Genomic DNA, 12,843 nt, shown 5'->3' with positions numbered 1-12,843 from the left:
CAGCAGGTGGCCCCTGCGCAGCGTCCCCGGGAGGGGCGAGGGCTCCAGCCCCGGGGGCGACAGCAGCAGCCGCCGGGGAGCAGCCAGCAGCACCGAACACCACAAGACACACAGGGACAGAAGACACAGAGAGCCCCCTGCGTCTCCAGTTTACGACGTTTATTTACAAAAATAGGCTGGAGGGACAGGGCGACCAGCCCCACGCTCTTTGGGGGGGGGGGGGGCAGGGAGGGGAGGACTATGTTTCCCCACGTTCCAGGTGGTGTGTCCTAACCATTTCCCGAGTTGCAGTTAGGCGCCTTCAGAACCAGGCTCGTCGCTAGAAGCTCGGGTGGGCTGCGGGGACTCGAGGGGGAGGGGGGCCACGGAGGCAGCTCGCGGTGACCCTCGCCGTGCTGGTGCCGGGCGCCTCCTGCACTCAGGGACACAGACAGGCCCCTCCTCGACCTCCACACCGAACGAACGCCGAGTTCTCGGGGCCGCGGGCGTCTCCGGCTCCGAAGGACACTTGCGCGCTGGCAGGACGCCACTGGCCCAATGTGGCGGCCAGCGCTAAGACATGACCCCGAAGACGGGGTTGTGGCGGCAGATGCTGGGGCCGCACTCCTCGTAGTCCTTCTTGGTGTGGCAGACCTGGAAGAACTCGGGCTGCGGGCGACACGCGGGGCCCTGAGTGCCCCGGGACTGGGGAGCCGCCCCCGCCCCTGTCCAGCCTCCCTCCCTCCAGACCTGGCTCGCCGACCCCACTGAGTTCGCCTGGGGCCGGCTGCACCCCTGCTCAGCCTGCTGAGGACCGGCCACACCCCGCCCTGAATTAGCAGCCCGCCCCCTACTCAGGCATCTGGGGGGGGGCGGGGGTCGTGACTACTGGGGACAGTCCCTGGAGCCACGGCCAGTGCCGACGTCCCAGGTTTCATGCGGATTCCAGGGCCCCACACCTGTGCTCGCCCCTCGTTAGCGAGGGCACTTGAGAGCTTAAGCGAGCGCTGGGATCTCCCCGACTCAGTGTGGGGCTGTCCGGGGCCACACCCACTCTCTGACCCTCCCAGGACCACACCCGCCCACGCGCACAGGGGCCGCAGCGCGGCTCGGGGACTCACGGTGGAGGCCAGCATGGAGCCGCCGAACCACACGGCGTAGCGCTGCATGTGGTGCGTGACCACCTGCACCTCCACGGGCCTGGGCTGCCGGGGGGGGGGGCGGGGGGGGGCGGTCACTCCGGTGTGGGCGGGGTTCCCGCCACCGCTCCCCGGACGGACGCCGTCTCTGCCCACCCTGACGGCAGGGCCTCTGCACGTCGGGCCGCCAACCCCCCCCCAGCCCCCAGCTCACCCACATCTGACCCCCAGCACCCAGCCTCTCGCCTCGCAACCCTCCACCCCACCCTGTCCCCCACACCCTGCCCCCAGCCCTAGCCTCAGGCCCCCAGCCCGGGGGTACCCTGTCCAAGAACCCAGCAGGCACGCCCGGGAGGACTCATCTTTCACACTGAGGGCATGTAAATAAGGGAACAATCCAAGCAACTACCCCAGTTCATTTTCAAACTGAACAAGTGAGATGTTTTAGCCATGTGGCGGTAACTCCAAAGGACACGGGGCGTCCCAAAAGTGCCGTGAGGAGGGACACTGGCCAGCAGTGTGAGCAGCTGGTGGGGACACACACACGTGCTCCCGGTCACCCCGCCCCGAAGCCCACCCCTGCCCCGGGGCCCACGCAGGGTCACCGGCCAGGGCGGGGCTGGCCCTGGAGGCAGGGAGGGGGCAGGGGCGGGGCAGATCCCAGCTGCGGCACCGCTGGGCCGGCCCGGTCTCCACCGCACGCTCGGCAGGAGTCAGGCAACCGCCTCCCGTGTGGCTGGGAGGGGGATTCGAACTCGGCTCTCCTCCCTGACAGGCAGACGACCCCGCTCCTCCGGCTCCCCACTCGGGGGAGAGAGCCGGGTCCCCCACCCCCCGCCCGGCCCCCACCTTTATCCGGCCGCCGCTGAGCTCCTCGCTGAGCCTCAGCCTGGCGTCCACCACCCTCTTCAAGTCTCTCTGCAGCCGGCGTCCGAAATCCCTGAACATGGTGGAGCCTCCTGAAAGAACGACGTTCTAGAAGACACAAAGCGGAGGGGTTTCCTGGGGGCGGGGGTCCCGGCCCACCCCGCATGCACCCCGCCTGCCCGACCCCCCAGTGACCGGCTCACTTCCGCCTGTCGGAGGGGACAGCCTGCCAAATGCAGCGAGCGCCACTGGAGGAGGGCACGGTGCTTCCCCCTGGTGGACACAGCCCTCCCCTTGTGCCCCCCAAACTGGGTTACAACCGAGGGGACCGGGGAGCAGCCCCGCCCCGAGTGCCCGCTGCGTGCAGCCCGGCAGCCGCACGAGGACCGCACGGCGAGCGGACCATGTGAAACCGCCGGGCTGGCGGTCACGGCAACAGCCTGCGGCCAGGCGACACTGGACGCCCGGCTCGCCCGGCCCTAATGACCACGAGGAAACGGGTGTTCTGATCGGCACCTGAGCTCTGGGAAGGGTGACGCCGGCAGGAGGCGTTTTCAGACGAGACCCCTGCTGCCGCTGTGTCCCCTCTGTCACCCTCAGATCCCACTGAGGGGCCGCGGCAGAGGCCTGGGCGGGGTGCATGGGGGTGGGGAGCGGGTGGGGGGGGCCTCATTAAATCTCCCGCCAGATTTTGGTTGAAGAGCTGTTCCCCTTCAGGTGCAGGGTGTCACTTGGGACCCTGAAGGGGAGTGAAGCCTGGACTCACTCTCTCACAGGAACCATCACGGGGCGGGGGGGAGCGACGGGGGGACTGAAGAGGAGGGAAACAAGGCGCCCTCCAGGGAGGCAGGCAGCCCCGTTCCCGGTCAGGCGTCCCCGGGGCCGGCCGTGTGGACAGGCGAGCACACGTCACAGGACCCAGCGGGGGACACGTGCCCCGTGGTCCCTGGCAGCCCGGGTCACAGGTCACACAGAACTGCCCTCTCCTGGCCCCGGCCATCCCCAGGAGCCAGCCCTGAGCGGACAGGGGGTGCCAGCACCCGCTCAGACGGGGGTCGGACGGACACATCAGAGACCAGCGGAAACGGAGCCGGGAGACAGTGTCACTGTATCATTCACCTGCCCCAACAGCAACGCCGTCCTGCCATGGGTGTCCCTGTCCCCTTCCCTGTCTCCCAAGTGCCCCTCGCCTCTGTCAGCACTGTGTGGGCTTCCACCCAAGTCAGCTGCAGTCCCGGCAACACCGGAGAGAGCGCGCCCGTCTCTACCACGTGCGCTGTGCCGCGCCCGAGGGCCCGGGAGGAAGTGCCCGAGGCGGCTGCTGCTCCCAGGGACGGGACGGCTGGGACTCAGCCTCTCCCTCCACGGCCCCAGCCTGCGTGCTGCCCACCTCCGCACCAAGACCTGAGCCGCTGGTGGCCCGATAGGAGGACCGGAGGGTCCCCGGAGCAGAGGACCCCGCCTTGAGAGCACGTGGCCAGCTCCCGCCCCGGGTCCCAGCCGGCCGGCCCGCCCACGCTACAAATGTCGCAGGTCGGGCGGGGGGGCCCGCACTGCACGAGGGCCCATTCCTCCCGCTCAGTCCCAGCAGAGGCAGACGGAGAGAAAGCACGGGGACCCTGCTGGTGGCTTCTCTGGAGGATCCCCCTTCTCTGCCCGCCCCTTACAATCTGAGCTCCCTGCAGTCGAGGGCGGGCCGCCCTGGGCGGCGGGGTGAGAACAAACGAAGGGGCGGAGAAGCACCGGCAGCGGCAGACACGGCAGGCGCCGCAGAGCCCAGCAGAGGAGCACGGTCCGTGACAGGGCAGCGACCAGGCACAGTGCCAGACGGGCACTGCACTGTGGGGGCGGTCGCTTCCGTTTAGTCACGCACATCAGTAATAACTGAAACGTGAAAAAGTATTCAAAGTTAAAAAAAGAGTAAAGGAAAAAACAGCAAGTAAATTCACTGAAAAACCTAAAGAATGGACGTCCCAGGAAAAGGCTGAGCACGTATCACCGAGGACCTTTCCTCCCGCACACGCGCGAGCCACACGTTTACGTCGAGTGAACTACCGTGTGTAAACTTACAAGCTGCTTTTCCACCTAGCAATGTAGGCTGGTCTCCCCCATCTGAATTTACACTAATTCACCTCATTCTTTCTAAAGGCTGCACGGTACCCCACCTTACAGGTGAAAAACCGTACCGATCCCTCTTTCCCGAGCACGACCCCCGACCCCCGACCCCTGAGGCTCTGGAACGTGCCGCCTGGGCCTGGGCGAGCTGAGCGAGGGGCGCGGCGCCGAGGCCGGGCTGAGAGCCCAGCACCCTCACGCCCAAGCACGGAGGAGTGGAAGGTGAAGGGCAGCCGCCCGGCCGTGCCCTCCTGCTGTCAGGATCTGACCACCAGCAACACCCCTTCACCCTGGGACCACACGGATTGGCAGGTCCTCCCATTTCAAAGGAGAATCTGGGGAAGAACCGCTAGGGGAGCGTTCCCCCCGGGCTGCCCCAGGCCAGGCCCTCACGCGCCCCGCAGCACGGCGTGGGCACCGAGCCCGAGTCTGCCCCCGGCAGGACCGGTGGGCAGCACGCGTGGGCAGACCACGTGTATCTTCCCAGCAGGCGTGCAGTCGGCGTGGCCAGCTGAGGGTGAGAGGCAGCGGATACTTCAACACGTCCAGGTCCCCGCGTCCTGCCTGCAAGCGTGTAAGGCCTCCGCGCTCCAGGAGAAGCCCTCTGCCATCACACTGGCCTTCAGCAAGTCCTCTGGGACGGGGTGGGGGGCCGGGGGGACACGGCGACGCCTGCGGGCCGAGTTCTCAGCCTGCTCTGAGGACGCTGGGCCACTGGCGGCGGAAGAGCCCCAGACACCGCCCCGCCCCGCCCGGGCGGCGGCCCCTACCTTGTACAGCGGGCGGCGCACGTCGATGGGGCAGTTCTGGATGACCTCGTCCACGACGTCCGAGATGGACTCCATGAAGTCGGGGTTGGCGAACTGCGTTTCGTGGGGAGACAAGAGAAACGTGACCCGTTTCCCTCGACAGGAAGAAACAAAAACGCTTTTTGGAAAGTGTCTTGAACGCGTGTGGAACGGAGCATGCCTCTGACCGCACCGCACGGGGACGAGCAGCAGGCCGGACGCGGCCCACGAGACTGCGTGTGCGGGCCGGTGACGCCGTGTGCCCGAGACAGGGGGAGGGAGGGAAACCACCCACACGACCACGGCGACCGGCCCCGCGTCACACACACAGCAGGACGTGCCGGTGAGAGCACACAAGTGTGTGCACGATGCGTGTGAAATAACGAGAGACACTGTGAGTGTGCAGTGAGCACACCGGTCACAACACTGATTTATGGAAAAATTAGCCAGGGTTTAGAAGGAAGAAACACAGTCAGTGAAGGGTCACTGCGTGGCGCCTCTACAGGGAAGGGACGTCATAGTTACATCACCGAGGAAACGGCCTCGGCTCTGGCCCCCTCCATTCCGGGAGCTGGAGCACAAAGAACCCCCGCCCGTCACACCTGAGGTTCGTCTGGAAACCCAGGGGGGCTTTGACACACATGGGCACCGAGCGGGGAGGAGCCAGCACCCAGCTGCCCGCCAGCTGTCCCCTGGGCACAGCCAGCTGCACGTCTGCGTCCAATCAGTGCGGTCAGGGACACACATGGACGAGCAGGACACTGTGAAGTGCCAGCGACGCACACACCTTTTCCCCACACAGAACAGTCCTGTGTCCATCTAAAAACAGGCAGAGGTTGGCAACCTACCTGTTGAACGCAAACTGAACCAGGCAGGAAGATAGACCAAACTATTTTTTTATTTTATTTATTCATTTTTAGAGAGGGGAAGAGAAAGAGAGAGGGAGAGAAATATCAGTGTGTGGTTGCCTCTCCTGTGCCCCCTACTGGAGACCTGGCCCACAACCCAGGCATGTGCCCTGACTAGGAATCGAACTGGCGACCCTATGGTTCACAGCTGGCACTCAATTCACTGAGCTACACCAGTCAGAGCCTATTTTTATAATGCATTTTATTCAGCCCTGGCTTAAGCCAGGGCTCAGTGGACTGAGCAGGGGGCCTATAAACCAAAGGGTCACCAGTTTGATTCCCAGTCAGAGCACAGGCCTGGGTTGTGGGCCAAGTCCCCAGTAGGGGGCGCAGGAGAGGCAACCACACATTGATGTTTCTCTCCCTCTTTTTCTCCTTCCCTTTCTCTGAAAATAAATAAATACATATTTTTTTTAATGCATTCTATTTAAACCTAAATTACCGTGTCTACAAAGTAACAGTGGTCATTTGTGACCACCCACTAAAACAGTGATGGCTGTGAGTGTCACCGAGCAGCTTGCAGGGGGAAGGCCAGCCCGTGGCCGGGAGCTGCCGGCAGGCATCCCGGGTGAGAAGCTGACATGGGGGGGGGGGGGGGGTTGGTTCCGCTGCCCAGCCTGCACTCGGCCCGTGAGACCGGCCGTGGTCCTATCACGGTGCACGGCTCACTCCAATTCCACGCCCTCCGACCGCTCCGGTGAGCAGGGCTACAGAGAGGCAAAGGGACCACCCCGCCCGGCGGACTGTTGCACAGAGACGGAGACGCGAGTGCGCCCGCCCGCTCTGGGCGGGACCCAACATCGAGCGGAGGCACCGCCCCACACACGCCCGCCGCCCTCACGCGCCCTGGGGGCGGGGCCTCACCTCCGGGTGGAAGAAGATCTCGGGGCCCAGGAAGCGTTCGTAGCCCACGTCCACCACGAACTGCTTCTGGTTGATGGCGTTGATGCCCGTGTACTGCTTGATCCACCGCCGGGGGTCCACGTCGTACTTGGCGAACTCCTTGACGATGTCGGGGCAGATGTAACAGTACTTCTCCTGCGTGCGCACACACACAGACGCCGCCGGGCATGAGCGGCCGACCCAGGGCCGCCGCCGACAGAGGCCCGGGACCCCGAGCCTTCAACACCCGCGCCTGGAGACTGCCCAGCCCCCCAACTCCGGCGTGGACACGCCCTCGGGCCGCGATGGTGGGTTGCCGCGATGGTGGGGCTCCTGGCACCCCGTCCCGCACGGCGGCCGGAGTCGGAAACCACAGGCGGGCTCTGTAGGGCGGTCCTGGGCGCTGGACCACGCACTGTCCTGCGTGGCGGGTCTCGGGGAGCAGCCCCACAGGCGGGACCAGGAAGGAGTGCAGCACGGCCACGCCCAGGGCTCCCAGCGCCGTGGCCGCCAGCCGCCAGCCTCCAGCTCCTGTTCCAGAAACAGGCCTCGGGTGCAGGGGGGTGTGGAAGGCAGTTCTGCCGACCCGAGGTTCTGTGTAAGGCGGCCCGACCCCTGGGGCTGCACACGCAGCCGGGGCTCCTCAGTTCCCAGCCACCACGGCGCCCACCGAGCGCTGGGTCCTCGCCCCCTCACCGAATGCACAGGGAGAAGGTGGGAGACCCACACTCGCGGGGAGGGGGGGGGGGCAGCGGCCGACACCCACTCCCTCTCACCCCCGAGGAGGCAGCCGTCTCCCGCCCGTTCTTACCTTGATGGCTTTGGCGGTCTCCAGGGACTGCTCGGGAGGGATCCCCACCTCCCTCTCCCTGAGCAGCTGCTGGATGAAGTAGGTGATGTCCCTGCCGGCCACGGGGATGTGTTTGATGCAGCTCCCGATGACGTAGCCTTCTGCCTGGGGGCAGAGGGCGCCGTGCGAGCCGCCCGCCGTGCCCAGCCCCGGCCGCTCCGCGGCGCTGACACGCACTTACTGGTGCCCCGCGGCACCTCGGCCGCACACGCACTCTGGAGTGACAGGGTCCCCGCCCCGCCCCCAACGGGACCTGACCCCTCCGCGGGCCACGGCAGCGGCGCCTCCATCAGGAAGGTGCCGAGAAAAACCACCACAAGGGCCGGCTCCTCCCCCGAGAGTGAGGCTGGTGCCGGAGGCGGGAACCCATCCCTTCTCATTCCTCAGCCACGGAAAGGGTTTTGTCTACAAACCGCTGGCCCACTATGAACCTACTTGTACTTAAAAATCGGCCATTTGGTTAGGTCTGCAACCCTTCGATTCCCGCGACCTGGATGCAAGCTCCAGCCGCACCCGTGTCGTCAGCCAAGTGGCCAGGACGAGTCCGTGACACACATCACTCGGCCCAGTGCCCGTGCCCACGACACAGAGCGAGCGACAGCCCGGCGGGGGGTGGCCGTGCGGAGCAACGGGCCACAGCAGGGCCAGCGCCCATCAGGAGCGAGTCCGGCCAGCTCGCTGACCACCGCGCTGGGACCAGCGCTGGTCACACGTCGGGCCCTCTCCCTGGGCACCTCCCTGAACCGGGAGGCTGGCCTGCCAGCGGCAGGATCGGGGTGCAGCCCAGCACCCACGGGAGGGCAGGGCCAAGGGCCCACATGCCCCAGCTCGGCCCGAGGCCCCTCGCCAACCTCCCCGAGGGCACCACTGGCCGGGGAGCTGCAGGCCTGGGCACACGTCCAGCTCGCTCCCCCGGGCACCGGCGGCCGGAGGGGACACTCCCACCAGCGTCAGCAGACAGGGGAGTCACGCCCCCCGGTTCCACGGAAGGGCCCCGGCCTCGGTGGCCCGTGCCCAGGTGCGGCAGGCAGCATGCCCAAGAGACAGCCCCCGGCCCTGCCGCCAGCCCCGGGCTGTGGTTCTCTGGGTGAGCCAGTGGGCCACCTTATTTTCTCCTTCGAGTTTCTCTGTTTTATCCACATTTTGGGCAACAAATGTACTTTTTTTTTCCGGAAAAAAACGAACTACAACTTTCCCTGCGGGCCTGTCACACAGGGAACACCTGTGTTCTGTGCTTCTCCCCAGTCGGGGGCACGTGAGGGGGCAGCGGGGTCCACGGTGCAGGGGCAGGGGGGCACTGCTCTGGGCTGAGAGGAGCGCCTCAGGGAGAGGCGGGGCCGGCACCTCCAGTGGGTGTCACCAGCCCAGTGCGGTGGCACCAACCCCTCAGTGACACGTGGCAGGAGCGAGGGTCTGGGACGGGCCTGAAGGAGCCCCAAGCACAGGGGACGCCGCGAGGGCATCTGGAGTCCCGCCGGCCCCTCCCGACCCCCGGGAAGTGCAGCCCAGGGCGGTCTGCCGTCTGCTGGAAGACCCGACTCTTCCCGCTGACCTCCCCCTCCGGGAGCTCTGGCCTTTAAGGAGGTGACGCATCGGCAGTGCACTGTTCCTCCGAGTCCTGACAAGGGATGGTGACGGTTTCTCCAACGAAAGCACACGGACCGTTCAGGGAAGAGCGCCTGCCGGCCTGCCTCGGTAGGCGGCGTTCTCCACGCCCCGCCCCCGCAGGGGCAGCGCACTGACCCTGAGTGGGGTGGGTGGCCCCCACCCTCCACCCCATCCCCCTCCCCATCCCCTGCCTTCCAACTGTATCGATTTATTTTCACAAAACCAACATTCAACAATCCACTTCAATAGCTTATTGGGCAAAGAAAAAGAAAAAGAAAGCCCCAGTTAGGGGTCGCTTCTCTGATATTCTGGAAAGTAAACCTGCAGTGCAACCACGCGGAGCACCTGCGAGCCTGGGCGCACGCTCCACCTTCCTCGGCCCCCAAACCAGTTCCCAGACGGCGGCAGCCGCTTCTCTGGAGCGGGAGGTGGCGAGGCCACCGCGTCTCATCCCAGAGGAGAGGTGCCCCTGCCAGTGCTCACACACGCACCGACCAATGGGATTCCCCGGGGGGCAGGCCCATCCCCAGGGGCAGGACCACAAGCAGGAGAGCCCTCCCTCCCGGCGGCTGCGACCTTGGGACAAGGCAGAGCTGGAGACCCCAAGTGCCAGCGACGGCCCCACAGCAGGACCGCGCCTGCGGATTCAGAAGGGCCACGCCACGCAGGTGCAGGCATCCTCATCCTCCTCGTGACGCACCTGGTTCAAAAGCTCCCATGTCCTCCCTGCTGAGTGCAGCTGCGCCTTTTCAGGTGGCAGCTCAATCACAGGAGAGGTTTTCGCCTTGAACGCGCTCCCTTACCTCCCCCCAGGGGAGGAGTCCGGCGGAGAGGGAGCCACTTACCACTGGGATGGCGTGGGTGACGCCGTCCCCGCTGTCGATGATGATCCCGGTGAGCGTGCGCTCGCCCACCTGCCGCGACGTCCAGGAGGCCGCCAGGGCCAGCACCGCCTGCTCCGGTCCAGAGAGGGGCCGTCAGCACGCGGCCTGTTCCCGGGGCGTCTGCTCCCGGGCTCAGGCAGGGAGGCCCGTCTTGCCAAACACGTCTGAACGATTCTTTCCCTCCTCCCAAAATTCAAACCCCAAACTGGACCAGGAGCATGCACATTCTGCACCCTTAAACCGGAGGGCTCATTTTTAGTGAACTCAATCAACTTTTCACAAAGAACAGCCAGGGAGACAGGGTTTTGGTATGGAGCCGGGAGAGGGCACATCTAACCCCCGGCCCCCGGGGGGGCCCACGGGCAGGCTGCAGGGAGGACACACGTGGGGTCTGTGAGAGCCAGTTCCTGGCCTCACCCCGGAAAGTCCACGCTGGTGGGGCTCGGACACCAGTTCTCAACCAGGGCCACAGTGCCCCCCAGGGGACACCGGGAAACACCCGGTGCCATGTTCTGTCACACTCCAGGGAGGGGCGGCTGGTGGCACCGCCTCCCCTTGTGAGACAAGGCCCGAGTCGCTGCTCACCCCCTGCCACACCCAGGAGGCCCCGCCTCCGAGACTGGCCGGCCCACAGCGCTGCGGTCAGAGAACCTCAGTCTGAGGTGACAGGGAGGGGTGTGTGAGTGTGCATGTGTGTGCGCGTGTGACTTTACATGAAAGTGCACATGGGTGCATGTGTGTGCATGCATGTGTGAGACAGACTTGTGAGTGTGTGAACGTGTGTGTGTGTGTTGCACGAGTGGAAGAGGGAGGAACTCACAGCAGCGCTGTGCACCACAGCACCCCCGGACTCAGCGCTGGGCCCGCTGCCGGCCAGCGACGACCCAGTGGGAATGAGAAAAGCCCCCGGGCTTTTACCTGCACCGCGATGTAGAGTCCCGGCACGTTGAAAGATTCGAACATAATCTCTGCGAGATACTCTCGGTTTTCTGGAGTATTCAGCGGAGGCTCCGTCTGTAAGAAAGCAGTCGCTGTGTTTAGAGGTCACCCGGACCTCCTGTGGTCACGTCCGAGCCACAGCGCCGACCCAGAAGCAGGTTAACGAGGGCGCCGTGCAGGGCGCAGGCCGCAGCGGCTCATCCCAGAAACCCGGCCGTGCGGGCCGGCGGACGGCGGGGTGAGGGCCTCTCCGGGCGCCGCTGCCCCCGGGGGCCGCCCCACACCAAGGATGGGTTTCGGGAGAGAAGACTCTGGCTTCGGCAGCTAAGGGCCTGAGCACCCTGGGACAGGACAGACCGGCAGCACGTTGCCAAGGGCCACGGAAACTCCACCGAGACAAGGGAGGGCACCGGGAGACCCCCGGTGGCTTCGGACCGCAGAAGCACGAGAGCGCTCCCCAGAGAGCAGAGGCAGAGGCGGCCCCCGCCCGGAGCGAGAGGGGCAGCGTGGGCAGACCAGCCGCAGCGCGCAGGAGCGAGGCCGGACGGACGGACGGATGGTCGCCTCCGCCGTGGGCTGCGGGGCAGCAGAGTCCCCGGCGGAAGCAGCTGCCCCCAGACTGTGCCCGCCCCGCCCCCGCCAAGGCCACACACACACAGGCAGTCCCGGAAGGACGCCCCTCACTCAAAGATGAGGCGAGAACACACAGAAAGTAGCCAAAGGCCACAGAGAAAGCTAAAGAAAAGGAGAGGGAGGGAGGAAAGTCGCAGGAAAACAAATGGCAGATGGAAGACCCACGCCCAGAAAAGTGTAAAGATACAGCGGATAAAAGTCACAGCCCAAGACGCTTCAGAGACTTCGACCGTCTATGTTAAAACCAGAGCCATCACCAAACGGGAGGAAGCGCGGGGTCAAGGGAGATAAAAAGAACAACTGACCCTGCTCTCTGTCACGCAGCGGCGCGCTGTGAGCTTCCCGTGTCAGTGAGTGTGGACACGCGCCACGCACTTAAAGCCGCAAAAGAGAAGAGAAAGAGCGAGTAAGAACGCCGAGGGCCTTTGGGGGGGGAAAGCCCGCATCGCCCTTTGCTGGGGACTGAACCACACCCCCGAACTCCTGTCGGACCCCAAGCCCGAGCGCGGCTGTGTCTGGAGACAACCACCAGGACCGATGCCTTTATTAGGAAGAGACGCCAGGGCTCTCGTCCTCCCGCGAGCGGAGGAAAGGCCACGCGAGGACGTGAGCCAGGAAGACGGGCCTCCCCAGACACCAGCCCTCACCGCCCCCACGCGGAGAACCTCAGGCCTGGAGCGCAGCAAGGAGACACGCGTCTGCTGCCGGGGCGCCCCCGCTGGCGGCACTCTGCCACTGCAGCGCGAGCCGACTGAGACGCCCTTACAGCAAGGGGGAAAGGTGCGGCCAGACTCACCGGCAGCGCACCTGCGCACCTCCGTTTACACCGGCACGCAGGGCGGACTTACAGCCTTCACAGCTGGGAGGCGGGGCCGCACTCCCCGTCTGACCGCGCCGTCCACCCGGCACCGTGCAAAACCGAGCGTCTTTCAGCACGGGGAACCGAGCCCCGCACGACTTCACCGTTGGAAGGTAAATGCCAGTCAAACAAGAAGGCGGAAGGAACAGCCGAAGACGCGCATTGAGCTGCAGATGCGGGACGAAAGGTTCTTCCTTCCTGGGGATCACGGTTACGGAACGGCATGTAAAGGTCCGATTAAAACTGCGGAGGAGTTACCAAGTGAGAGAGGGAGGCAGAGAGGGGAGGACGTAAAGACACCGAGACCCTCTCTCGGGGGCATCAAAAGATGCTGCTTCAAACTGTAAGCGTCAGAGGCATTCATGCACAGAAAGGCAGGTGTCAGAGCAAGT

At 65.4% G+C, this 12,843-nt stretch overlaps 1 protein-coding gene across 4 annotated transcripts in view; it reads right to left on the bottom strand.

Annotated features, from left to right (window-relative positions):
* Positions 1-267: 267 nt before the first annotated feature.
* Positions 268-12,843, bottom strand: part of ACTR3B (actin related protein 3B) — a 28,821-nt gene continuing 16,245 nt past the window's right edge. For 2 of the 4 annotated variants that reach the window (XM_028525773.2, XM_036011065.1), the window contains 8 exons: positions 10,939-11,034; positions 9,982-10,089; positions 7,490-7,633; positions 6,661-6,834; positions 4,871-4,963; positions 1,968-2,093; positions 1,101-1,184; positions 268-648 (listed from right to left, as the gene is read on the bottom strand). In XM_028525773.2, coding sequence (XP_028381574.1) covers positions 553-648; positions 1,101-1,184; positions 1,968-2,093; positions 4,871-4,963; positions 6,661-6,834; positions 7,490-7,633; positions 9,982-10,089; positions 10,939-11,034 — 921 coding nt within the window. In that variant the 3' untranslated portion in view covers positions 268-552. The remainder of the gene's footprint in view (positions 649-1,100; positions 1,185-1,967; positions 2,094-4,870; positions 4,964-6,660; positions 6,835-7,489; positions 7,634-9,981; positions 10,090-10,938; positions 11,035-12,843) is intronic. The other 2 variants (XM_036011063.1, XM_036011064.1) reach the window with 2 other exon arrangements.

Source organism: Phyllostomus discolor, chromosome 10 (genome assembly GCF_004126475.2).
Source record: "Phyllostomus discolor isolate MPI-MPIP mPhyDis1 chromosome 10, mPhyDis1.pri.v3, whole genome shotgun sequence".
Classification (NCBI taxonomy): domain Eukaryota; kingdom Metazoa; phylum Chordata; class Mammalia; order Chiroptera; family Phyllostomidae; genus Phyllostomus; species Phyllostomus discolor.
Note: the sequence above shows the minus strand (reverse complement) of the source record. Positions and strands in the feature narration are given on the sequence as shown.